The sequence below is a fragment of the Oncorhynchus mykiss genome, chromosome 14, assembly GCF_013265735.2.
Source record: "Oncorhynchus mykiss isolate Arlee chromosome 14, USDA_OmykA_1.1, whole genome shotgun sequence".
In the NCBI taxonomy this organism is placed as follows: Eukaryota; Metazoa; Chordata; class Actinopteri; order Salmoniformes; family Salmonidae; genus Oncorhynchus; species Oncorhynchus mykiss.
In genome coordinates this window covers 11,333,073-11,360,591 of record NC_048578.1, presented here as the reverse complement: position 1 = coordinate 11,360,591, position 27,519 = coordinate 11,333,073, and the positions used below count along the sequence as shown (strand labels likewise).

The following is a 27,519-nucleotide window of genomic DNA, read 5'->3' as shown; positions in this document are numbered from 1 at the left end:
TGCTTTCATGTTTGTTCTTTATTAACAGCACATAGTAACACATGTACTGTACATACATTTGGAGTGGCTGCTCTCCAGTGATCCCCATTGAAACTAGCAGTTCACTACCAGAAACACAACAGAAGATTTACATAGAAATCCACCTATGGCAAAAACGCTACTTGAGGAATGAACCTGATCTACAGCATTTTGGCCAGAGACATGAACTCACACACACTTGCGCAGACAGTGTCAATAATACACTAATACAAACAATTGCACCAGTCCATCATTTTTCTCACACACAACACAGTACATTGCATCCATTACTCACCGAGGGTATCAATCCATTCACCTCTCACTGAACCTATCTTTCTTACACGATCATAGCCCTGTACATGTTAATCATGTTTTCCCTCTAGAGAACTGAGACTAAAGCCACAGCTGAAAGCTGGTGCCCAGTACAAAGTCTTCCACAAATGTAGAAGTGCTCAAGTTGATTGACAAACTCATTTAGGAACAGAAAAACACACTTTCTCCTCCAGATTCACATTATAGTCAAAGGTTGAACAATTCTCCGTTGTGCGTAAAGAGAACATCCAGAGTGTGTGTGTATGTGCTTCCATACAGTAGAAGGTGAGGCGCTTGGAGGAACTGCATTGACTGTATGTCCAATAGAGGTCACTGTTGATCCAGGTGTGGAGTTACATGCGAGCAGCGCATGCCCTCCAAGGTGTCTCCTATCTCTTCCCCTTAAAGTTGAATAAATATCTGACAGACAGAGAAGCATGAGTGTTAACCAAACCTTAGCTGATGTAATCCTGTGTGTTCAATTCAAACTGTCACCACTCATTACACAAGTACACAGACACACTATTGTACCCCTACCCCCCCCCAAGTTATTACTAATTAACATAATGAATGCTTAACATATTTATGTTTTCCCATTCTCTACTTGTGACACTCACTTGTGTACGGGTGGTCACTTGACTAGTTACTGAATGTTATGGTTTGTTCTCATATCTGTTTATAGCGGTTGACGTCAGAGCTACTGAAGGTACCAAGGACACATTGTTATTGTGAATAAGTTCACAGAGATCCCTTTAAGTTTAGAGAGGGAACTAGGTAGGAATGTGACATGTTTTTCTAGTGAAACAAGTCCTCTTCTTCTTTCGGTGGAGCACCTAGAAGCAGTTTCAAAACACATTTAAATCTATTCAATCATTGAGACTGACTAATAAAACAACTATTTCCTGTCACTTACACACACACACACACACACACACACACACACACACACACACACACACACACACACACACACACACACACACACACACACACACACCTCACCTCGCTGAGCAGAACCCACATGTCAGAGTCGCTTTGTACCAGTAGACGTAATGCAGAGATGGGCTGCATCTGTGCGTCTATCTGTCCCTCAGCCACTCCATCCACAAAGCAACCTACAAACATGACTCAAACATTTAAAACATATCAGTTACCTGAATATAGCATTATTCTGAACACCTGGCAGAATATACAGTATATTATAACAGTACAACCAGTCATGTACAAAACAGCCCACAGTGGGACATAGCCCGTTGGCAAGCTGGGCATAGAAATAGCATTCATGGCATGGGTACACTCATTATGGCTGCTGATCCATACATCATGGTACCTTGACTTGAAGGGGAGTGATCATTCTAGTCATTGCATTTCTATGATTCAGAATCATCCTGATACACAGAACAACACTTTGATGGAGCTGTGTCTGCCTCTGACAAGTGTTTTGGTAATAATATGAGATGGGAGTATTTCCCCTTACGCTGGGCCCTAAATAGTTTTTCCTGGTCACGTCATATGTTCAGTAAAACTCCTGTCCTAGTAATAATATAGAATATTGAAACTCATGTACCAATCACTATGAAGCCTCCATAAGATCCTTTGTATTGAGGAGACTGGCCACCCACCAGTCTGTCTCTCACTGAGCTCTGGAGAGGAAAAACACACGTTACACCATGTTATAATAAATGTTCTCTCTAAACTGTGCACGCTTTCAGTATCCCAGAGTTTGCTGCACAGTCCCCCGGGACTATCAACCCACAGAGAGAAGCACGAGATTGAACTTCACTCAACTGTCAAGAGCAGTGGTCACCAACCGGTCGATCACCAAACAATTCTGTAAAAAAAAACAACGATAAAGCCTTATGTTCTTATTTTGTTTTTATTAGTCTCGGGCTGTTGGTGATAGGTGCACCCGATTCAGCTGCCCTGCACACCAGGTAGGCGAACTGTTTCCATTTTGAATTATTTCATGTGTCTGAACTCTGCCTTCCCGGTGGGCCCAGAGAGCAAATCAAGTGCACTATTGAGTTAGAGTGGCTTGCGAAAGTATTCACCCCCTTGGCATTTTTCCTATTTTGTTGCCTTACAACCTGTAGTTAAAATATTTTTTGGGGGTGGTTTGTATCATTTGATTTACACAACATGCCTACCACTTTGAAGATGAAACATATTTTTTATTGTGAAACAAACAAGAAATAAGACAAAAAAACAGAAAACTTGAGCGTGCATAACTATTCACCCCCCCCCCCAAAGTCAATACATTGTAGAGACACCTTTTGCAGCATTTACAGCTGCAAGTCTCTTGGAGTATGTCTTTATAAGTTTGGCACATCTAGCCACTGGGATTTTTGCCCATTCTTCAAGGCAAAACTGCTCCAGCTCCTTCAAGTTGGATGGGTTCCGCTGGTGTACAGCAATCTTTAAGTCATACCACAGATTTTCAATTGGATTTAGGTTTGGGCTTTGACTAGGCCATTCCAAGACATTTAAATGTTTCCCCTTAAACCACTTGAGTGTTGCTTTAGCAGTATGCTTAGCGTCTTTGTTCTTATGGAAGGTGAACCTCCGTCCCAGTCTCAAATCTTTGGAAGACTGAAGCAGGTTTTCCTCAAGAATTTCCCTGTATTTAGCGCCATCCATCATTCCTTCAATTCTGACCAGTTTCCCTGTCCCTGCTGCTGAAAAACATCCCCACAGGGATAAGGTTCTCGGGGTGTTGAGAGGTTTTGGGTTTGCTCCAGACATAGCATTTTCCTTGATGGCCAAAGAGCTCCATTTTAGTCTCATCTGACCAGCATACCTTCTTCCATATATTTGGGGAGTCTCCCACATGCCTTTTGGCGAACACCAAATGTGTTTGCTTATTTCTTTCTTTAATCAATGGCTTTTCTCTGGCCACTCTTCCATAAAGCCCAGCTTGGTGGAGTGTACGGCTTAAAGTGGTCTTATGGACAGATACTCCAATCGCCACTGTGGAGCTTTGCAGCTCCTTCAGGGTTATCTTTGGTCTCTTTGTTGCCTCTCTGATTAATGCCCTCCTTGCCCGGTTTTGGTGGGCGGCCCTCTCTTGGCAGGTTTGTTGTGGTGCCATATTCTTTCAATTTTTTAATAATGGATTTAATGGTGCTCTGTGGGATGTTCAAAGTTTCTGATGTTTTTTTATAACCCAACCCTGATCTGTACTTCTCCACAACTTTGTCCCTGACTTGGAGAGCTCCTTGGTCTTCATGGTGCCGCTTGTTTGGTGGTGCCCCTTGCCTAGTGGTGTTGCAGACTCTGGGGCTTTCAGAACAGGTGTATATGTACTGAGATCATGTGACAGATCATGTGACACATAGATTGCACACAGGTGGACTTTATTTAACTAATTATGTGACTTCTGAAGGTAATTGGTTGCACCAGATCTTATTTAGGGGCTTCATAGAAAAGGGGTGAATACACATGCACACACCACTTTCCTGTTTTTTTTTAACATTTTTTAAATTTAATTACATTTTTGAAAAAAGTTATTTTTTCATTTCACTTCACCAATTTGGACTATTTTGTGTATGTCCATTATATGAAATTCAAATAAAAATATATGTAAATTACAGGTTGAATGCAACAAAATAGGAAAAACGGCAAGGGGGATGAATGATTTTGCAAGGCACTGTACCTCTGGCCAATCGGATGGCTCAGATGACTATAGTCTGTCTGCAGTAACGAAGCAGGCATAAAAGAAAGCTACAGCAAAGATGATACTGTGAGTTTTCAAAATGTTTAAAACCAAGACCAGAGAGAGACTGTCAACGAATACAGCAAAGAGATGCTGTTTTTATGAGGGAGTTCATGTTTAAGTTCTTACTCAGCACTGTCAACAATTTGTATTTAACACTTTTATAAGCCATAAAATGTGTGTTCTTCCTATTTCCACTCAGCGCTACAACAAGCACTGCAGCAGGAATAGCAGTAATAAATGAGTAGCAAAGTGTATCTATAGGCTTGCATTGTTGTTATTATTATTATTAGCGTTGTTATTATTAATAACATGAATTTGTGCATGAGGCAGAAATAATGCGGTGCGTGTCAGTGGAGGAAAGGGAGAGTGGAGGGATGTTGAGAGGCGAACCCTCAGTCTGCTGCTCTCTCCCTCCACTGAGCCTGACCATCAGATCGAGGCACCCTCAGCCCAGTAAAATAAAAAGCAAATTATTTAAATGTATGCTCAATCAGCTGTGCTTCACAAGTAATACAACAACGAATCTATTACCAGTGTGATCATATGCTGTAGCCTACCTCAAGTTTTGAAATATATATTTTTTTTTAAATGTCCCGAACAACAATGCGTTGGGAGGACAATTCAAACAAAGCCAATATGCGGTGATAATGTATTGTGCCTAAAGCTTACTGCACAAACCTCATTGCTACTGTACGGATAATGTAATGTTAAAAAAAGAGCGGTAGATCTCGGCTTGGCATTTTGATTCAAAGTGATCTTGACTCAGAAAAGGTTGGTGACCACTGTTCTAGAAGTTTTCCCTGTGAATACTATCGATGTTTCCTTTTACTGTGGCAATTGTGATCGAATCATTGCAATATTAGCCACTTTCAATGCAAAATACCGAAACAAAACTAACTATTCAAAATATTTTGTTGTAGGCAGAACACATCGGAGTAGGATTCTATTGCACTGACACGCACTACTCAGCCTGTACTCTACACAGACCGGTGTGGAATAAACAAATCAGAGTTGCAGTAGCCCTATATGCAATTAGACCAATGCCATAAATGGATCTGTGCCATATACTTTGAACTAGACTGTTTTGGGATCAAAGCTAAAGCTGCACGTAGCTACGTGTGCACATTTTATTCATATTCTTTGCAAGTTAGTGAGTTATTAGCCCAGTTATAGATCATTTGTAGTCAGCAATAGGGGAGTGACTGCTTTCTACAAGTGCCCAAAACGGTACATTTCTAGGCACATTTGAAAAGCGAGTCAGATAAAGAGCGTTTTTTTGGTCTTAAAGGGGCAGTGTTGTATTTTCAGACCGGCTTGAATAAGCCAATAGGCAGAGGGTAGCATCATTTGTCTGATTCTCTGTAATAATGCATTTTATTTTGTAAAGTGGTTTCTTGTATGAAACAACACAACAACATGTTCAGTCACCTCCTTGTCTGAACGATGTCAAGACCTGCATGATTATTTTTTTAAAGTCTCATGGAATGTAGACCTACATTGAACACCACACATTAGCTGCTACTGTAGGCTGAATGATATAACAGCTATTTCCATGTTAAAATTGTTGAACAAATTGTTTTTGATGGTAGGCCACTCTGGTAGACCTACATTATGATCAAATAGCCACAGTAGCCTACTTGACCACTGTTGAAACTAACTTAAAGCGGGTACAGACTCCGTGTTCATAGTAAACACGCGCTGGATGTTGCACAGAATTTTCACAATTTTCACATTTCCGCTGAGCAGACCAGAAATTTGCTTGGTGCTGAAAAAGATTAGAGGGAACATTGTTACAATGTATTTTCTTCACTATCCCATTAATCACTGAAATATGGACCGGATCTGCAACAATTGCATAGTTCTATGGAAAACAACCATTAAGAAAGACAAAGTTCTAGGGAGCACAGTCATTGAGTTAGTATACTTTCAATGTAAATAGCCACACAACCACAATATGAACAGAGGTCTATGGAACACATTCAATATAACCCTAGCACTTTGTGACACAACCTGTATCTACTAGCATTAGTGCATAACTCTGTTGTCCTCCAAAGGCATACGACGATCGCATAGGTTTACATTAAGATTACTCATGGGAATATTTAAGATAAATCAAGTTCACATTCAGTTAAGAGTTATTAGCACAGTGCTTAGCATATTTATACACGATGTCCCGTGCTCTATTTGTGACACTAATTTGTGTGCGGGTTGACGGTCACTAGCCTAGTTACTGAACGTTATGGTTGGTTCTCATATCTGTTGATCGTGATTGACAGCAGAGCTAACGAAGGTACCAAGGACACACTTGATTATTATTCTGTTGATGACACTATGAACACTGTGTGATTCGGTAGCAGCCTCCCAGGCTGATGTTTACAGAACATTTTGGTACAGTCTGATTAGGATATAAAAGGGCCTGTCTCCAAGAGGCTGTTAGACATGTTCTATGCTTCTGTTCTGGGAGTGTCGTACTGAATTTAATCAATGGCAGTTAAACCACTGTTCCTAGGCCGTCATTGAAAATAAGAATTTGTTCTTAACTGACTTGCCTAGTTAAATAAAGGTCAAAAATAAATACATTTTTAAAAATGACTGCTCTCCTTTTTGTTCACCTGGAAATTCCCATTACATACATCATTACATACACAGGCCATCAGCGTGTTAGCAGATAGCATGTAGTGGTTGGCGTTTCCTGTCACCTTGTTACTTCGTCTCCAGGACCTAACACCTGAGAGCCAGAGTCTCTTAGACCAGCTCCATGACACACACTCGCGCACACACAAACACCGTTGGCAGTTAGTGTGACCTCCATGGCACTTACATCACTAGGGAGCACCGACACGGTGGTGTTATAAAAATGGTCTCCGTTGTTCTCAATGTTTCCACTGCGAAACAGGTACCTGGAGAGACAAAATCACCTATTCATTACCAGTTGGTTTGGCCAACAAAGAATATCCCTCTGTCATATATCCCTCTCATGCTTTAAATCATCCCACTGAAATGTAGAGCTTTACACTAAATTGCCCCTTTTAAATGTCAAGTCATTACCTTAATCTCTATTGTTTTAACCCTTATTTTACCAGGTAAATGAACTGAGAACACGTTCTCAATTACAGCAACGACGACGGGGGGAACCAATTGTAAACTGGGGATGATTAGGTGGCCATGATGGTATGAAGACCAGATTTTAGCCAGGACATCAGGATTAACACCCCTACTCTTATGATAAATGCCATGGGATCTTTAGTGACCACAGAGAGTTCAGACACCCTTTTTAACATCCCATCTGAAAGATAGCACCCTATACAGGGCAATGTCTCTCATCACTGCCTTGGGGCATTGGGATATTTTTTTTAGACCAGAGGAAAGGGTGCCTCTTACTGGCCCTCCAACACCACTTCCAGCAGCATCTGGTCTCCCATTCAGGGACTGACCAGGACCAACCCTGCTTAGCTCAGAAGCAAGCCAGCAGTGGGATGCAGGGTGGTATGCTGCTGCCTTTGAACATGCTCATGAAGAGACTCACTGCGTGTCTAATCACAGTGTGTTGATGACGATCACACACGGCCAAACGTGTTAGTCTAGAGTGTTAGGAAACAACACTGGTCTGTGATATTAGGGCAGGGCAAACATGACCTACTGGATTCCATCTTGATAATGACTGTGACAAGTGGGAAACACAGTGACAACCCACAAAGTCTGTTCCACAACCTTTATACAAGCAGGTACACAGGTGGAACTGGGGTCAGCGTCAAGTAGGCAATATTTAAAATGTGACCTGTGGTTGGAGTTTTAATTCCTGTGTGTGTGTGTGTCCAACATAGGAGGCTGCAGAGGGGAGGACAGCTCATAATAATGTCCGGAACGGACTGGTATCAACCACATGGAAAACATGTTTGATTTGTTCGATACCATTCCAGCCATTACTATGAGCCCGTCCTCCCCAATTGAGGTGTCACCGGCCACCTGTGGTGTCCACTGACCTGGTGACAGTGCGTGGCTGTGGGAAGCTGAGCAGTATGAAGTCCTTGGCGGTAGGGGTCAGGCCCCAGAAGAAGTCCTGGCCATTGTAAGCCCTCTCCAGGGTGTGCTGCTGGTAGTGCTTCAGACTACTGCTCAGCTCTGCAGGAGGGTTGGTGTGGGCTGTGAATAGTGGCACCTTCCCAAAGTCCTTATCCTGGACAAACAGACACTTTAATTATAACTTCCGCTATATGTCTTTATCCTGCACAAACACACACCAGAGAGGGGGTAGTACAAGAGGGATGGAGAGAGAAAGGGGGAGGGGAGAGAGAGAGAGAGAGACAGAGAGAAAGAGAGGGGTTAAGAGAGAGAGAGAGGGGTTAAAAGAGAGTGAGAGAGAGAGAGGTTAAGAGAGAGAGAGAGGGGTTAAGAGAGAGAGAGAGAGAGAGAGGGTGGGTGGGTGGGGGTTAAGAGAGAGAGGGGTTAAGAGAGAGAGAGAGAGAGGGGGGGGTTAAGAGAGAGAGAGAGAGAGAGGGGTTAAGAGAGAGAGAGAGGGGGGTTAAGAGAGAGAGGGGTTAAGAGAGAGAGAGAGAGAGAGAGAGAGAGAGGGGTTAAGAGAGAGCGAGAGAGAGAGAGGTTAAGAGAGAGAGAGAGGGGTTAAGAGAGAGAGAGAGAGAGAGAGAGGGTGGGTGGGTGGGGGTTAAGAGAGAGAGGGGTTAAGAGAGAGAGAGAGAGAGGGGGGGGTTAAGAGAGAGAGAGAGAGAGAGGGGTTAAGAGAGAGAGAGAGGGGGGTTAAGAGAGAGAGGGGTTAAGAGAGAGAGAGAGAGAGAGAGAGAGGGGTTAAGAGAGAGAGAGAGGGGGGTTAAGAGAGAGAGAGAGAGAGGGGTTAAGAGAGAGAGAGAGAGAGAGAGAGAGAGGGGGGGTTAAGAGAGAGAGGGGTTGAGAGAGAGAGAGAGAGAGAGAGGGGTTAAGAGAGGTTAAGAGAGAGAGAGAGAGAGAGAGAGAGAGAGAGAGAGAGAGAGAGAGAGAGAGAGAGAGAGAGAGAGAGAGGGGTTAAGAGAGAGAGAGAGAGGTTAAGAGAGAGAGGGGGGGGGGTTAAGAGAGAGAGAGGGAAAAAGTGCTTACTTTCAGTTTCTGTAGTTTCCCAGGCAGAGAGGAGTGAAGGCCTACATGTTGAAACAGAGAGGGTTTATATCTCAGCTTGAGCAGGCCCTTCTGCAGGTTGCAGTCTTTCTGGATGGGACAAAATATGAAAAACCCATCAACTCTCAATTGAATAAAGGAATAGTTCACTCAAACTCAAGTTTGATGAGTTTGGACATTATATAATAATTTTCATTTTATTCTCTTGAGCAAAATACTTTTGTTGTGCACAACTCACAGCATCTTTTTCTGGGTTACAAGCCTTCACCCACAGGATGTGGTCCAGCAGCCAATCAATGGGCTTGTCTTTGTAGAACATCAGAAAGAATTCTGCTATCATTGGTAGATCACTGGCTCGGAACATCTTGCCTGACAAAGATATAAAACACACACACATAATAAATAAAGTAAAATGACCTAAGACATTGTGGGGAGAATAACCAAAGTGAAGAAGAGTCTATAAAAGTGTATTGGTCACATACACAGATTTAAAGATGCTATCGCAGGTGCAGTAATATCTAGCTCCAACGGTGCAGTAATATCTAGCAATACAATAACCCTCCACACATAATCCAAAAAGTTAAAAAACAAACAAGAAATTAAGAAATATCAGAATGAGCAACGTCGGGAATATAATGAGCCATGACTATAACAGTATATACAGTGCCTTGCGAAAGTATTCGGCCCCCTTGAACTTTGCGACATTTTGCCACATTTCAGGCTTCAAACATAAAGATATAAAACTGTATTTTTTTGTGAAGAATCAAACAACAAGTGGGACACAATCATGAAGTGGAACGACATTTATTGGATATTTCAAACTTTTTTAACAAATCAAAAACTGAAAAATTGGGCGTGCAAAATTATTCAGCCCCCTTAAGTTAATACTTTGTAGCGCCACCTTTTGCTGCGATTACAGCTGTAAGTCGCTTGGGGTATGTCTCTATCAGTTTTGCACATCGAGAGACTGACATTTTTTCCCATTCCACCTTGCAAAACAGCTCGAGCTCAATGAGGTTGGATGGAGAGCATTTGTGAACAGCAGTTTTCAGTTCTTTCCACAGATTCTCGATTGGATTCAGGTCTGGGCTTTGACTTGGCCATTCTAACACCTGGATATGTTTATTTTTGAACCATTCCATTGTAGATTTTGCTTTATGTTTTGGATCATTGTCTTGTTGGAAGACAAATCTCCGTCCCAGTCTCAGGTCTTTTGCAGACTCCATCAGGTTTTCTTCCAGAATGGTCCTGTATTTGGCTCCATCCATCTTCCCATCAATTTTAACCATCTTCCCTGTCCCTGCTGAAGAAAAGCAGGCCCAAACCATGATGCTGCCACCACCATGTTTGACAGTGGGGATGGTGTGTTCAGCTGTGTTGCTTTTACGCCAAACATAACGTTTTGCATTGTTGCCAAAAAGTTCAATTTTGGTTTCTTCTGACCAGAGCACCTTCTTCCACATGTTGGGTGTGTCTCCCAGGTGGCTTGTGGCAAACTTTAAACAACACTTTTTATGGATATCTTTAAGAAATGGCTTTCTTCTTGCCACTCTTCCATAAAGGCCAGATGTGTGCAATATACGACTGATTGTTGTCCTATGGACAGAGTCTCCCACCTCAGCTGTAGATCTCTGCAGTTCATCCAGAGTGATCATGGGCCTCTTGGCTGCATCTCTGATCAGTCTTCTCCTTGTATGAGCTGAAAGTTTAGAGGGACGGCCAGGTCTTGGTAGATTTGCAGTGGTCTGATACTCCTTCCATTTCAATATTATCGCTTGCACAGTGCTCCTTGGGATGTTTAAAGCTTGGGAAATCTTTTTGTATCCAAATCCGGCTTTAAACTTCTTCACAACAGTATCTCGGACCTGCCTGGTGTGTTCCTTGTTCTTCATGATGCTCTCTGCGCTTTTAACGGACCTCTGAGACTATCACAGTGCAGGTGCATTTATACGGAGACTTGATTACACACAGGTGGATTGTATTTATCATCATTAGTCATTTAGGTCAACATTGGATCATTCAGAGATCCTCACTGAACTTCTGGAGAGAGTTTGCTGCACTGAAAGTAAAGGGGCTGAATAATTTTGCACGCCCAATTTTTCAGTTTTTGATTTGTTAAAAAAGTTTGAAATATCCAATAAATGTCGTTCCACTTCATGATTGTGTCCCACTTGTTGTTGATTCTTCACAAAAAAATACAGTTTTATATCTTTATGTTTGAAGCCTGAAATGTGGCAAAAGGTCGCAAAGTTCAAGGGGGCCGAATACTTTTGCAAGGCACTGTACATATGAATTAGGTAAAACAGTATGTAAACGTTATTAAAGTGACCAGTGTTCAATGACTATCTATGTACATAGGGCAGCAGTCTCTAAGGTGCAGGGTAGAGTACCGGCTGGTAGCCGGCTAGAACAGTGGCTAAGGTTCAGGGCAGGGTACCGGGCGGAGGCCGGCTAGTGGTGACTGTTTAGCAGGCTGATGACCTGGAGATAGAAGCTGTTTTTCAGTCTCTCTGTCCCAGCTTTGATGCACCTGTAATGTCTCCACATTAGTGGGTGGCTGAGGTCGTTAATGATCTTCTTGTCCTTCCTGTGACACCGGGTGCTGTAGATGTCCTGGTAGGGCAGGCAGTGTGCCCCCGGTGATGTGTTGGGCTGTACCAGGCAGTGATACAGCCCGACAGAATGCTCTCGATGGTGCATCTGTAGATGTTCGTGAGGGTCTTAGGGGCCCAGCCAAATTTCTTCAGTCTCCTGAGGTTGAAGAGACACCGTTGAACCTTCTTCTCCACGCTGTCAGTGTGAAGGGACCATTTCAGGTCCTCAGGGATGTGCACGCTGAGGAACATAAAGATTTTGGATGTGTGCTCTCTCTGCTGTCTCCTGTAGTCCACGATAAGCTCCTTCGTTTTGTTGACGTTGAGGTCATTTTCCTGGCACTACTCTGCCAGGGCTCTCACCTCCTCACTATAGGCTGTCTCTTTGTTGTTGGTAATCAGGCCAACCACTGTGTCGTCAGCAAACTTGATCACTGAGTTGGAGACATGCATAGCTACGCAGTCATTGGTGAACAGGGAGCTGGGAGCTGAGCACACAACATGGTGGGGCCTTAGTGTTGCGGATCAGCGTGGCAGAGGTGTTGTTTTCCTCGAAGCGGGCAAAGAAGCTTGTCTTTCCCGTTATGATCCATGATTGTCTGGAGTCCCTGCCACATGTGTCTTGTGTCTGAACTGTTACGATTCTACTTTACCCCTGTACTGTCGTTTTGCCTCTTGATTGTCTTATTGCGGTCATAGCCGGTCTGTTTGTACACGTCCATGTTCCCAGTCACCTTGCAGTGGTTAAAAACGGTGATTCACGTTTTACAATTTTGCGTGAAGGCTGCCATCTATCCACTCTTTTTGTTCTAATCGTCACAGTAGGAAGATGCTGCCATCTATCCAAGTTATAATTGTCACAGTAGGAACGACATCCTCTATGCACTTCCTGATTGACCTGGTCACCAAGTCAGTGTATACGTCAATACTATTCCCAGAGGTGACCCGGTACATTTCCCAGTCCGCGTGATCAAAACGGTCTTGAAGCATAGATTCCGATTGATCAGACCAACGTTGAACAGTCCTTACCATGGGTGTTTCCTGATTAAGTTTCTGCCTATAAGTGGGGAGGAGCAGGTGGTGTGTGTGTCCCGATTTGCCGAAGGGAGTGCCTTGTATCTGTCCAGGAAGGGAGAGTCATGAGTCTATTGTATCCACATACACGTGTACATACTCTCATCTGTGAGAGGTAATACATAAAGTGTGTGTTCATCTGCTTTAGTTCCCACAGTTGTCTTACTACTAACTACGCCCTCCTTTTCCAGAAGCCCTGAGAACAGACACTTTCGCAGAAGAGCATAGACTCACCGATGAAGCCGAGCTGAGAGAACTCCAGGAACATCCAGTCATCGGTGGCCAGCTTTCTGACGTATGTTTTCATGGTCTGAGAGTAACCAGGATTAGCCACGATGTCATCCTCCAACTGACAACACACATTTTTAATGAGGATGTGTTAATACATGAATATGATTTCAGACTGACTGACCAATCAGAGAGGTGGAACTTTGACCCCACCTGTACATAATAGGTTCCCTTCTCCTGGGCGTAGAGCATCAGGAAGCTATAATCCAAGTTCTGCTTTGTGCGCCATCTGAAAACAACCACAACCACAACACAAACCACTTACTGCAGGTGCACATGATGTGACGTGTTAGACTTCGATTTCCGTTTTTTTCTCCCCCCCCCCCATGATTGTAAGACCACGCATCTGTATGTGTTGGACTGTGTTGGGTTGTGCATGAGTCCGTTTCTCACTTGACTCTCTCCTTGGAGTCTCCGAAGGTTTCCCTGAGTCTGCTGAAGTTGGGGTAGAAGTACTGAGAAGGGGACACTACCTCCAACAGGCCTGAGTGCACATCCTTAGGAAAACTACAGCCACACACAACCACAGGTGAACTACAAAACACAGTGAAGAAACAGACCAACTACAAAACACAGTCAAACTACAAAAAAACACAGCAAAACATTTTTAAACTACAAAACAGTCAAATGACAAAACATAGCCAACAACAGTCAAATTACAATCACAAACGACCAAAACTTCTCACTTCTTCTCTAGGAGTTCTGCTACACTGTTGACGTATTCTGCATCAGTCTGAAATAAAGATACAGAGAGAATGGGAAATAAATGAGAGAATGGGAAATAAATGAGAGAATGGGAAATAAATGAGAGAATGGGAAATCCAGTGAAAGCCAACCTGAAACATGAGGGGTGTGTGTGTGCAGTAGAATCAATGTAGATGAAACATGAGGTAATGTTACTAGAGGGGTGTGTGTGTGCAGTAGAAGCAATGTAGATGAAACATGAGGTAATGTTAATAGAGGGGTGTGTGTGCAGTAGAATCAATGTAGATGAAACATGAGGTAATGTTACTAGAGGGGTGTGTGTGTGCAGTAGAATCAATGTAGATGAAACATGAGGTAATGTTACTAGAGGGGTGTGTGTGCAGTAGAATCAATGTAGATGAAACATGAGGTAATGTTACTAGAGGGGTGTGTGTGTGCAGTAGAATCAATGTAGATGAAACATGAGGTAATGTTACTAGAGGGGTGTGTGTGCAGTAGAATCAATGTAGATGAAACATGAGGTAATGTTACTAGAGGGGTGTGTGTGCAGTAGAATCAATGGTTTGCAGTTTTACTTTAGTGCCTTATTGCAAACAGGATGCATTCATTTAGGTTAGGTTAGTATCGTGGTGTAACTACAATGTTGTTTATCCATCCTCAGTTTCCTCCTATCACAGTCTATCACAGTCACCATTGGCCTTAAGGTGAAATCAATGAGCGGTTTTCTTCCTCACTGGCAACTGAGTTAGGAAGGACGCCTGTATCTTTGTAGTGACTGGGTGTATCGATACATCATCCAAAGTGTAATTAATAACTTCACCATGCTCAAAGGGAAACTCAATGTCTGCTTTTTAAAAATTGTAATCACCTATCTACCAATAGGTGCTTTTCTTTGCAAGGAATTGGAAAACCTCCCTGGTCTTTATGGTTGAATCCATGTTTGAAATTCACTGCACGACTGAGGGACCTTAAAGATAATTGTATGTGTGGGGTACAGAGATGAGGTAGTCATTTAAAAATGAATGTTAAGCACTATTAATCCACAGAGTGAGGCCATGCAAATTATTATGTGACTTGTTAAGCAATTTGTACTCCTGACCGTATTTAGACTTGCCATAACAAAAGGGTTGAATACTTATTGACTCAAGACATTTCAGCTTTTCATTTTTAATTAAATTGTGTCTATGCCAGTGACACAGAATCTGAAATGAATTCATTATAAATTCAGGATGTAACACAACAAAATGTTGAGAAATTCAAGGGGTGTGAAAATACCTTCTAAAGGCACAGTCAATTGATTGCATTAAAACCGATTCATATCTTTGGTTTGGTACTGTTGATTTTATCATACACGCCTGTCCATCGCAGGACTTCAAAATTCAGGGTGCTCTCTTTATGAAAGCTGCTAGCCACAAACAAATACATGGATTGGACAGTCAAGCTATCACTCAAATGAGAGTCAATCCATGTCACCATTTAGAACTTCCTGTGGAGAGATGATTTGTTAAAAATGATCCAGTCAAAAGTGTGTCCTTTTTCGTATTGGCCATATCTACTGTAAACACTGTCCCACAAGGACATGAGTTGACAAATGGCTACTACAGGTTTATGTATCGAGAGTTATACTGTTTATGTAGTATACGCAAGTTCGTTGTGGTTTGTCTTTCGGAGGAGGGCTATGGGCACATGTAACGGCAGCAAATTGTCCTGGTTCCATTGATTTCCATACAATATCGATGTGACAGATTAATATGCGCACGCTATTGATTACAGTAGATTTCAGTCTGGAGTGACGGCTTGGTAAATGTCGATGCGTGGGCAGTTAAGGTACTAATTTAGCAAAATACAAGCAATCTGAACACAAGTGTGACACGTGTGTGTAGGGAGTCATTTGTATTTATCCGTCTTCAACATATCATCATATCACTTATTTAAAAATATGGATTATAAACCTGCACATTACAAATTGGTGTTTTAACACACAAAAATACATGACGACAGGAAGCAGCAACAGTATACTTTTCTACTTATGTTTTAGGAATATTAATGGTACTATGTGGTACTAAATCAGGTAAAAACTGCTGAATGAGCCCAAAAAACGTGCTATGATTTATTTATTTGAATAATATTTGTGAAATTGTGAAAATGAGTGTGTCCTGGCTAGCAAGATGATCATTTATTTTTGGTGCCTACTATATACCAGAAGTATTCAAATCCTACCCTATGAGTTCCAGACTACTGCTGGTCTTCTGTTCAACCTGGTAATTAATTGCAACCACCTGGTGTGCCAGGTCTAAATCAGTCCCTGATTAGAAGGGAAGAAGGGAAAAAAAGCAATGCAACTGGCTTCAAAGTACAAATTTGAATTTGAGGGCTATATAAGAGCCACGTACTTAGATAGACATCTGCTTTTGGGCTACATAGTTTGTTCTGAGGTCTTTAGAATGAGTTACTTAACTGGGAATCTAGAACAGGCATTTCTCGTAATGTGCTCGTCCATTCCTGTAGTTTAGGTGTGTAGTGTGATAACATACATACTGTACCTAGGCTTCTGAAAGGCACGGTCACACAACAGGTTTAGCAGGTCTTTCCTTGAAAATGAATCACTACATTTTTTTCATCACAATCAGTCGATATTCTGCGTTAATAATAGGTCGATTTGACCCGAGGCAGAGACCAGACCGCAGTCTTCCCACCTCAAGCTACATTACCCCATCTAAAAAGTAAATTATTTTTATGATTATCATCTAAAAAAGACACTTTAAGTGACATGATGTGGGCCTATTGTTACTGTCAAGTGTTTTGTTTTAAAAGCAGTTTGATTGGCTAAGACCATCCCATGTGTTTCTATACGCCCCTATCAGGTTATCTGAGCAGGTTACCTCGGCAACAAAGATGATGATGACGGTGTCGTTCCGTTCAGAAGGTGAAAGGTCGTAGAGGAGGGAGTTCAGGGTGCTAACCAGGTAGCTCTGCTTCTGACGCTTCACTGTAGGGATCCCCAATACCAGGGACACTGACACACACACACGCACACACACACACACACACACACACACACACACACACACACACACACACACACACACACACACACACACACACACACACACACACACACACACACACACACACACACACATATACACACACTACAGTAAACCATTCACTGGAATAAAGTCAACACTGAGCAGGGTGGGTGAGGTGGCAGGATAGGGGTTACAGGCTGCGGGCCACAGTACAGACTGACACTAGCAAACCACACCAAGCTTTGTAGCCTCTCACTTTAACACCCCTCTGGTTTGTCAAAGAGGACACGTTTACCCAGAGACATTTTTACATGACTCGTCGCTCACCTCCAGTTCGGCCTTGTCCCAGGACCACGTTAGGAATCAGGCTGTCTGGGTGATCCCGTAAGTGGGGCAGGTAGAGGTAGGCGTTGGGCAGTCTGGAGGACAGCAGACTGAGATTTCTCTTTATCGGTCCTTCTACACTCCACATCACCAAAAACCAAACCAAACACACAAGTAACGGTCAGACATAAAACAATAATTTAGCTTTGTTGACACTGCTTACAGTTTTATCTTGACTTCTCAAAAGTGCAGCGAGAGGGGGTGAGAGAGGAGGTGAGAGAGGGGGTGAGAGAGAGAGAGAGAGAGAGAGAGAGAGAGAGAGAGAGAGAGAGAGAGAGAGAGAGAGAGAAATTGGGAAGATTCCACCATTGTTCAAAAACATGTATCCATTAAGATCTAAGGCCCTCAAGTTCTTACCTTAATGAATGTCCCCTTAATGCTCTCCTCGGCACCAATTGTATTGTGGACTTGACTGAACTGGTACTAACCTCCAACTATTTTCTCTTCAGAGGAGACTTTTTCTTCCAGACCAAAGGGACAGCGATAGGGAGTACTATGGCTCCTAATTATGCTAACCTGTATCTAGGAATGATTGAAAAACAGGTGGTGCTGAATCCATACCTTAACCCATTTCTCCCCAATATTCTCCTCATTCGGATATATTTGGATGATATTTTCCTGATCTATACAGGGACTCAGGAAGAGCTCTTGGAATTCACCATTGGGGAATGTATATAAGGACATTACCAGAAAGCACTGGTACATTATTGACACTGCCCTAAATATCCCCCACGTATGGTCTTTAAAAGACCCCCAAAAGTTCTTGAAATATTCCGGATTGACTGACCTTCATGTCTAAAAGTAATGAAGGACTGTTGTTTCTCTTTGCTTATTTGAGCTGTTCTTGCCATAATATGGCATTTTACAAAATAGGGCTATCTTCTGGATACCAACCCTACTTTGTCACAACACAACGGATTGGCTCAAAAGCGTTAAGAAGGAAAGAAATTGCACAATTTAACTTTTAAAAAGGCACGCCTGTTAATTGAAATGCATTCCAGGTGACTACCGCATGAACCATTCAATTATTGTGGGCCGGCTAAGGAGTATTGGTGTCTCTGAGGGGTCTTTGGCCTGGTTTGCTAACTACCGCTCTCAAAGAGAGCAGTGTCTCAGCCACTGCCTGTCACCAAGGGAGTACCCCAAGGCTCAATCCTAGGCCCCACGCTCTTAGCACAGGCAGTAGGAAGCTCTCTCATCCATTTATATGCAGATGATACAGTCTTATACTCAGCTGGCCCCTCCCCTTATTTTGTGTTAAATGCTCTACAACAAAGCTTTCTTAGTGTCTAACAAGCTTTCTCTACCCTTAACCTTGTTCTGAACACCTCCAAAACAAAGGTCATGTGGTTTGGTAAGAAGAATGCCCCTCTTCACACAGGTGTTATTACCACCTCTGAGGGTTTAGAGCTTTAGGTAGTCACTGCATACAAGTAATTGGGAGTATGGCAAGACGGTACACTGTCCTTCTCTCAGCACATATCAAAGCTGCAGGCTAAAGTTAAATCTAGACTTGGTTTCCTCTATCGTAATCGCTCCTCTTTCACCCCAGCTGCCAAACTAACCCAGATTCAGATGACCATCCTACCCATGCTAGATTTCGGAGATATAATTTATAGATCGGCAGGTAAGGGTGCTCTCAAGCGGCTAGATATTATTTTCCATTCGGCCATCAGATTTGCCACCAATGCTCCTTATAGGACACATCACAGCACAATATACTCCTCTGTAAACTGGTCATCTCTGTATACCCGTCGCAAGACACACTGGATGATGCTTATTTATTAAACCCTCTTAGGCCTCACTCCCTCCTATCTGAGATACCTACTGCAGACCTCATCCTACACATACAACACCCGTTCTGCCAGTCACATACTGTTAAAGGTCCCCAAAGCACACACATCCCTGGGTCGCTCCTCTTTTCAGTTCGCTGCAGCTAGCAACTGGAACGAGCTGCAACAAACACTCAAACCGGACAGTTTTATCTCAATTTCTTCATTCAAATACTCAATCATGGACACTCTTACTGACAGTTGTTGCTGCTTTGTATGATGTCGTCTCTACCTTCTTGACCTTTGTGCTGTTGACTTTGCCCAATAATGTTTGTACCATGTTTTTGTGCTGCTACCATATTGTGTTGCTACCATGCTGTGTTGTCATGTGTTTCTGCCTTGTTATGTTGTTGTCTTTAGGTCTCTCTTTATGTAGTGTTGTGTATCTCTTGTTGTGATGTGTGTTTTGTCCTATATCTATACTGTATTTATTGTTTTAATCCCAGGCTCCCGTCCCTGCAGGAGGCCTTTTGCCTTTTGGTAGGCCGTCATTGTAAATAAGAATTTGTTCTTAACTGACTTGCCTAGTTAAATAAAGGTTAAATAAAAATACAATAATTACATAAAAAAGCTGGTTGAGAAAGTGGCAAGAAGAATCTCAAAAAGATATATATATATATGTTGATTTGTTTAACACTCTTTTGGTTACTACATGATTTCATATGTGTTATTTCATAGTTTTGATGTCTTTCTACAATGTAGAAAATAGTAAAAATAAAGAAAAACCCTGGAATGAGTAGGTGTGTCCAAACTTTTTCCTTGTACTGTATATTCTGTTGGTTCAACATAATTTAATTAAAATGACGTGGAAACAACGTTGATTCAACCTGTGTGTGCCCAGTGGGATGGCTGTACTGTCACCTGTGATGCGACTGTACACGGATGATAACATGATAACTCTGTCCCTCACCTGGGATATTAGTGGAGGAGCTGTTGTTAGGTATGGTGAGGTTCCTCAGGCTGGTCAGAACACTGCTGAGCTCCCTGGACAGCAGCTCCCCCTTGAACTCTGCAGCCAGCAGACGTTCATACAGCTGGATCATAACTGGGTGGTTGGGGGGTTCATCCCCATCTACACATACACACACGCGTGTACACATACCGACAGGCACACACACACGCACCCATACAGTTGCATGACAGAAAGAGATAAGAAGAGATAGAGAGAGTATAACAGTTACAAGTCCATGTTTGAAAGTGTGTATTTGAAAAAGCTCCATCGACATCAAATTTGCAAATGTATTGAGGAGTTGGGTGCAGGACAACAATAGGTATAGGCTAATCTTCCCATAGTCCCGTTCCACTGCTGTGATTTCCATGACAACCTCATTCATTCCACATAGTTCCTCAAACAACAAACCCTGTGTTTTAGTTACTGGGTTACACGTCTAAAGCAGAAAAAGAATGGTGTTTCCCAGACAACAAGGAACTCACACACTAGTGGTTTTTAAGTCATTGAATCAAAATCAGTCAAATTGTTAGTCACATGCTACGTAAACAACAGGTGTAGACTAACCGTCAAATGCTAACTTACAGGTCCTTCCCAACAATTCAGAGAGAAATAGAAAAATAATGGAAAAATAATAACACAAAGAATAAATACACAATAGCTTGGCTATACAGTACACATGGTACAAGTACCGGGTCGATGTGCATGGGTAAGAGGTAATTGAGGTAGATATTTACATATAGGTCTGAATAAAGTGACTAGGCGACAGGATAAATAATAAATAATAATAAACAGTGGTTCGCGCTTTCAGTTTCACGCGAATGCTGCCATCAATCCCCGGTTTCTGTTTAGGGAATGTTTTAATCGTTGCTATGGGAACGACATCTTCAACGCACATTCTAATGAACTCGCACACCGAATCAGCGTATTCGTCAATGTTGTTATCTGATGCAATACGAAACATATCCCAGTCCACGTGATGGAAGCAGTCTTGGAGTGTGGAATCAGCTTGGTCGGACCAGCGTTGGACAGACCTCAGCGTGGGAGCTTCTTGTTTTAGTTTCTGTCTGTAGGCAGGGATCAGCAAAATGGAGTCGTGGTCAGCTTTTCCGAAAGGAGGGCGGGGCAGGGCCTTATATGCGTCGCGGAAGTTAGAATAACAATGATCCAAGGTTTTTCCAGCCCTGGTTGCGCAATCGATATGTTGATACAATTTAGGGAGTCTTGTTTTCAGATTAGCCTTGTTAAAATCCCCAGCTACAATGAATCCTTCCTGTATGTTTCTGTGAGCACACCACGTCTCGTTAGCCATAAGGCATACGCCCCCGCCCCTCTTCTTACCAGAAAGATGTTTGTTTCTGTCGGCGCGATGCGCAGAGAAACCCGCTGGCTGCACCGCCTCCGATAGCGTCTCTCCAGTGAGCCATGTTTCCGTAAAGCAAAGAACGTTACAGTCTCTGATGTTCCTCTGGAATGCTACCCTTGCTCGGATTTCATCAACCTTGTTGTCAAGAGACTGGACATTGGCGAGAAGAATGCTAGGGAGTGGTGCACGATGTGCCCGTCTCCGGAGTCTGACCAGAAGACCGCCTCGTTTCCCTCTTTTACGGAGTCGTTTTTTTCGGTCGCCGGCTGGGATCCATTCCGTTGTCCTGGTTGAAAGGCAGAACACAGGATCCACTTTGCGAAAATCATATTCTTGGTTGTACTGATGGTGAGTTGACGCTGATCTTATATTCAGTAGTTCTTCTCGACTGTATGTAATGAAACCTAAGATGACCTGGGGTACTAATGTAAGAAATAACACGTAAAAAAACAAAAAACTGCATAGTTTCCTAGGAACACGAAGCGAGGCGGCCATCTCTGTCGGCGCCATGGCAACCAAACCCATATTACAGACTGGGTCAGGGAGAGGTTAAAAATGTCAGTGAAGACACTTTCCAGCTGGTCAGCGCATGCTCCAAACATGCATCCTCGTAAACAATGGTTCTGTATTGCTTGCCTTGAAGCGAGCATACAAGGCATTTTGCTTGCGCACATTCAACAAGTGTCAGAGCCAGTGTAGTAGGAATCCACCTTTGTCCTGTATTGCTGCTTTGCCTGTTTCATGGCTTATCGGAGGTCGTAGAGGGATTTCTCATAAGCTTCCGCATAAGTGTCCACTCCTTGAAAGCGGCAGTTTTAGCCAATAGCTCAGTGTGGATGTTGCCTGTAATCCATGGCTTCTTGTTGGGATATAAACGTACGGTCACTGTGGGGAAGAAGACGTCACAGCACTTACGAAAGAAGCCGGTGAATGATGTGGTAAACGTCTCAATGTCATGGATGAATCCCGGAACATATTCCAGTCTGTGCTAGCAAAACAGTCCTGTAGCTTAGCATAATCGGACCACTTCCATATTGAGCATGTCACTGGTACTTCCTTTTTGAGTTTTTGCTTGTAAACTGGAACCAGGAGGATAAAGTTATGGTCAGATTTGCGAAAGGGAGAGCCTTGTATGCATTTCTGTGTGTGGAGTAAAGGTGATCTATAATTTTGTCGCCTCTAGTTGCACAGGGGACATACTGGTAACGGATTTCAGTTTCCCTGCGTTAAAATCACCGGCCTCTGGGTGTGCCTCTGGGTGTGCAAAATAAGAATTTGTTGTTCAATATTTAGTTTGTCAATAGATTATTGGGTTTATATGTGTTGCATCCCCGGTTAAAGGAAGCAGGTTCTTTTTAGTTATTGTAAAGATAAACTTTACATTAACATCACAAAGAGGTTTATTTCCAACATGACAGCGTATACAACATTGCCGGTTCCAAGCTGAGTCCATCTCCACCCGCTCAAAGGGAAGCACACTTGAATACCTTGGCCAACAACCAATGAGGGTCTGCCAATAAAACTAAGCGTATCCAATCAGATACATATTTCCAATATCACGCACTGAATACGTGCATACCATTTGAACCAGGTGTGCATAATAACATGCTGCTTATCTCTTAAACACTACAATATGCCCTGCCTTGGCATAGGCTCGGAGATTAAATAGGCAATGATGTCGCGCTCCTATCACATAGCAATAGGCCTACTGTAGCCTACCCATACTGTCAAATATTTGACATAAACTATCGGTCTATTTAATGTGTTGGCAGAATGTTTTCATCTTTAGCAGTAATTTATTCTGTATCTGGATCATGACGGTCAGTTTCTGAATGAGAAAACAGTTGCAAATTGTCGTGGACCTGTCAGCAGAACGTTTTAATTTCAACAATGTTTTATATTGACTTTTGCCTCAACCTAAATATGATGGACTGTCCAGAATTCTGAAACATTGTAGGGCAGGCTAGTCAAAGAATGCAATTACAGTACTTACACTATACAGTTCTATTTACAAGCCAGATTTCTAATTATGTTTTTTGTGCTACTTGACCATTTTTTTTTATAGTACTACTGATATTAATTACTACATTGTTGGGAAAGAGCAAGCAAGAAAGACATTTCACTGTACTTGTGCACATGACAAACTTGAAACTTGATACTTAGGCATACTTCAATATAAAATATCAGCTCTTAAATTAGACTGTATAACGGTATTATAAACCATGCTGCCTATGATATTGCAAAATTTGAAATACATATATCTATTTACCAGGCTACTAGGTGCAATTAAATGAGAGATACGCATGGTTATTTGTTGTATGGGTCCTTGGGGAATATCATGGCCAGAAAAGGTGTGAATATATTCTGCATTGGTTATGAAAATAAAATAGAAAAAAGATTCCTGTGTCAAATTATTTTAGATTCTAAAAAAACAAACAGATTGTCGCTTTTCTCACTAATGGTGCATTGTTAATAATGTTTTCCTGTTTTCCTTTTTTTATTTATTTACTTGCCATCTTTCAATACAATAATGATTTCAATCACTAACAGATGTGCTTACACATGGTCTAAGGTTTGCAGGGAGGTGAGCACATTCTCACATGAAGATATCTTTTTAAATAAATGCCAACTTTTGCATTAAAACTGGCACATGCACATTTTAGGGTATATTTTGTACTTATGCAATGTTTATAAACGTGGCCCCTGGTGTTGCAAAATCATGGCAATACATCTAGATGAGAACCATTCAAATTCTAGGTAGACCTATATGATTCAATATATTTAAGCAATAAGGCCCGAGGAGGTGTGGTATATGGCTAATATACCACAGCTAAGGGCTGTTCTTATTCACGACGCAATAAGGAGTGCCGGGACACAGCCCTTAACCGTGGTATATTGGCCATATACCACAAAGCCCCGAGGTGCCTTATTGCTATTATAAACTGGTTACCAACGTAATTAGACCAGCAAAAATACATTTTTGTCATACCCGTGGTATACATTCTGATATACCAGGGCTGTCAGCCAATCAGCATTCAGGACTTGTACCACCCAATTTACAATTAAGTGATAATGCCCAAGAAGCCGGTGTTGGGTGGATATAATGGCACGGGTGTTATTGGCACCGTGCCAATATAACCTCCAAACAACAGCTTCGAGGGCATTATCACTTTCATACAATGGCTTACCAACATATTCAAATAATGATTTACATATTTTCATAAAAAATGTTATTTATTCATACTATTTCATCCTTCCACAAGATATAGTCCCGACAAAAATCTAGGGTTGCTACCCAAGCCGGCTGGTCGTTCGTTCTATCTGTTCGATTGCCAGAGACGTAACCCAGTCGTTCGTTCTAAATGTTCCATTGCCATACTGGCTGGAAACATTCTTATCCCTTGCTTGCTAGAAAGCCAACTACGGCTAACTTACAGTCACGTCAAAAAGTCCAGCAAGAATAACAGCAAAGTAGCTGATTTTGCATTAGTTTAAGCTGTTTTCTAGTGACATTTATTTGGATACATCCATAACAATGAGCTAGGGCTCTGAGAGTGTGATGTCAGGAAAATAACCTCTCACTCAATGTCAACAAAACTAAGGAGATGATTGTGGACTTCAGGAAACAGAGGGAGCACCCCCCCATCCACATCGACGGGACAGCAGTGGAGAAGGTGGAAAGTTTTAAGTTCATTGGCGTACATATCACTGACAAACAAATGGTCCACCCACACAGACAGTGTGGTGAAGAAAGCACAACAGAGTCTCTTCAACCTCAGGAGTCTGAAGAAATTTGGCTTGTCGCCTAAAACCCTCACACGCTTTTATAGATGCACAATTGTGAGCATCCTGTCGGGCTGTATAACCGCCTGGTATGGCAACTGCACTGCCCACAACTGCAGGGCTCTCCAGAGGGTGGTGTGGTCTGCACAACACATCACCGGGGGCAAACTACCTGCCCTCCAGGACACCTACACCACCCGATGTCACAGGAAGGCCAAAAAGATCATCAAGGACAACAACCACCCGAGCCACTGCCTGTTCACCCCGCTATCATCCAGAAGACGAGGTCAGTACAGGTGCATCAACGCTGGGACCGAGAGACTGAAAAACAGCTTCTATCTCAAGGCCATCAGACTGTTAAATAGCCATCACTATCAGAGAGGCTGCAGCCTACATACACATACTTGAAATCACTGGCCACTTTAATAATTGAACACTATTCACTTTAATAATGTTTACATATCTTGCATTACTCTTCTTATATATATATATATATATATATATATATACTGTATTCTACACTATCTACTGTATCTTAGTCTATGCCGCTCTGAAATTGCTCATCCATGTATTTATATATTCTTAATTCCATTCCTTTACCTAGATTTGTGTGTATTAGATATTTGTTGTGAAATTGTTAGATATTACTTGTTATAAATTGCTGCACTGTTGAACTAGAAGCATAAGCATTTAGCTACACCCGCAATAACATCTGCTAAACACGTGTATGGGATCAATAAAATTTGATTTGAATTGATGAGGTGCAATTTTTCCTGGCATAGAAAATGTGCTCACTTGTCAAGACTCTGTTGTTCAGAGGAGCTAGCCGACAACACAGCTAACACAATCACTTCAAACTGAAGCTGCAGAGAGTGCAAACTAGCTGCACTTCATTTCACTTGACCTTTTTTCAATTGAAAAGTCTTTGAATATATCCATAAAAATGATTCCGGACGATTTATGATTTTGATTGGCTAAGAAATGCTGCCTGCCTGTCTGTCTCATCCTGGAGATCGAATTTGAATATTAAAACAATGTTGCAAATGTCGGAGAGACTGACAGCAAGGTTTCTACAAATCTCTGCTGTTGAACACTAAATGTTAGTCTAAAAGAAATGTGAGATAATGTCTAGATGCTCTTTATAGCGGGTATAAAGTTTATAAATTGCCTGGCTAGGCTGATGAGACAGCGGATTGCACAGTCATATGGAGTAAATAGGCATTTTCATGTCATGGATTTAGCCTGTGGTAAATTGTGGAATAGACACCGGCTGGAATGCAGTTTTAACCAATCAGCATTCAGGATTAGACCCACCCGTTGTATAATTAAGCAATAAGACATGAGGGGGTGTGGTATATGGCCAATATACCACGCCTAAGGACTGTTCTTATGCACAATGCATCGCGGAGTGCCTGGACACAGCCCCTAGCCGTGGTATATTGGCCATATACCACAAACCCCCGGGTGCTTTATTGCTATTATAAACTGTTTACCAACGTAATTGAAGCAGTAAAAATAAATGTTTTGTCATACCACGGCTGTCAGCCAATCAGCATTCAGGGCTCGGACCATCCAGTTTATAATGTTCAATTTATCACGTATCTAGCTTCCAGTATTGCCATTTGAAAACAATAGAAAATTGAATTCAGTTATGTACAACCTTTTGAAAAAAGTTTGTAGCCTAATACATCATAATGTAAAAAGAATAGTGTGACATGTGCGACACCTTACCATTTCCATTATGAGCGGTTAACCAGGTTAGAGAGAGAAAAGCACAAGCCAGAATACATCCAAGTTTTATATGGGTGAGCCTCATCTCATCTCTCAAACTGTCAATAGAAAACTTCCGTCTGACTTCGGTTTATGCTGAAAACAGTGCTGCCGTTCAAATGAATCCACAGGTGATAGTCCACTCAGGTTCTTCTCACGTTTACTCCATGACTGCGCCAAGGACATTCTATGAGGAAAAGCCTGAAAGTCACTTCCTTATCTCTTCATAAAATAGATTGACATACATGACAACCCCTGGTTAGCCTACAACATTTCCTTGAAAAGGTGATGCGACAGTTGAGTTGCGCCTGTCTCAGCGCAGTCTCATCCCCACCTACTTGCCAATTGTGGAACTGCGTGATTTCAAAATAAAATTTTATTGGTCACATACACATGGTTATCAGTTGTTATTGCGAGTGTAGCGAAATGCTTGGGCATCTAGTTCCGACAGTGCAGCAATATCTAACAAGTAATCTAACAATTCCACAACAACTACCTAATACAAACAAATCTAAGTAAAGGGATGGAATATGAATATATACATATAAATATATGGACGAGCAAGCATAGGTAAGATGCAATATATGGTATGAA

General features: G+C 42.2%; 1 protein-coding gene across 1 annotated transcript; it reads right to left on the bottom strand.

The window, feature by feature from the left end:
- On the bottom strand, positions 1 to 27,190 carry LOC110488798 (alpha-1,3-mannosyl-glycoprotein 4-beta-N-acetylglucosaminyltransferase B). The gene is made up of 15 exons (XM_036942946.1): positions 26,887 to 27,190; positions 19,968 to 20,129; positions 17,169 to 17,300; positions 16,695 to 16,828; positions 13,794 to 13,840; positions 13,501 to 13,614; positions 13,261 to 13,336; positions 13,054 to 13,168; positions 9,390 to 9,520; positions 9,134 to 9,241; positions 8,029 to 8,222; positions 6,867 to 6,945; positions 1,898 to 1,973; positions 1,333 to 1,445; positions 1 to 750 (listed from the first exon to the last, which is right to left on the bottom strand). The coding sequence occupies exons 1-15, from the start codon at positions 26,969 to 26,971 to the stop codon at positions 733 to 735; spliced, it is 1,584 nt and encodes a 527-aa protein (XP_036798841.1). The 5' UTR covers positions 26,972 to 27,190; the 3' UTR covers positions 1 to 732.
- Positions 27,191 to 27,519: the final 329 nt, after the last annotated feature.

Coding starts and splice junctions, on each gene's coding strand:
- LOC110488798 (XM_036942946.1), bottom strand. CDS start 26,971: ATGAGGCTCACCCATATAAAACTTGGATGTATTCTGGCTTGTGCTTTT. Junction 13,169..13,260: donor AGGGAACCTATTATGTACAG/GTGGGGTCAAAG, acceptor GTGTGTTGTCAG/TTGGAGGATGACATCGTGGC. Junction 9,521..13,053: donor CTCTCAGCTCGGCTTCATCG/GTGAGTCTATGC, acceptor TATCTTTGTCAG/GCAAGATGTTCCGAGCCAGT.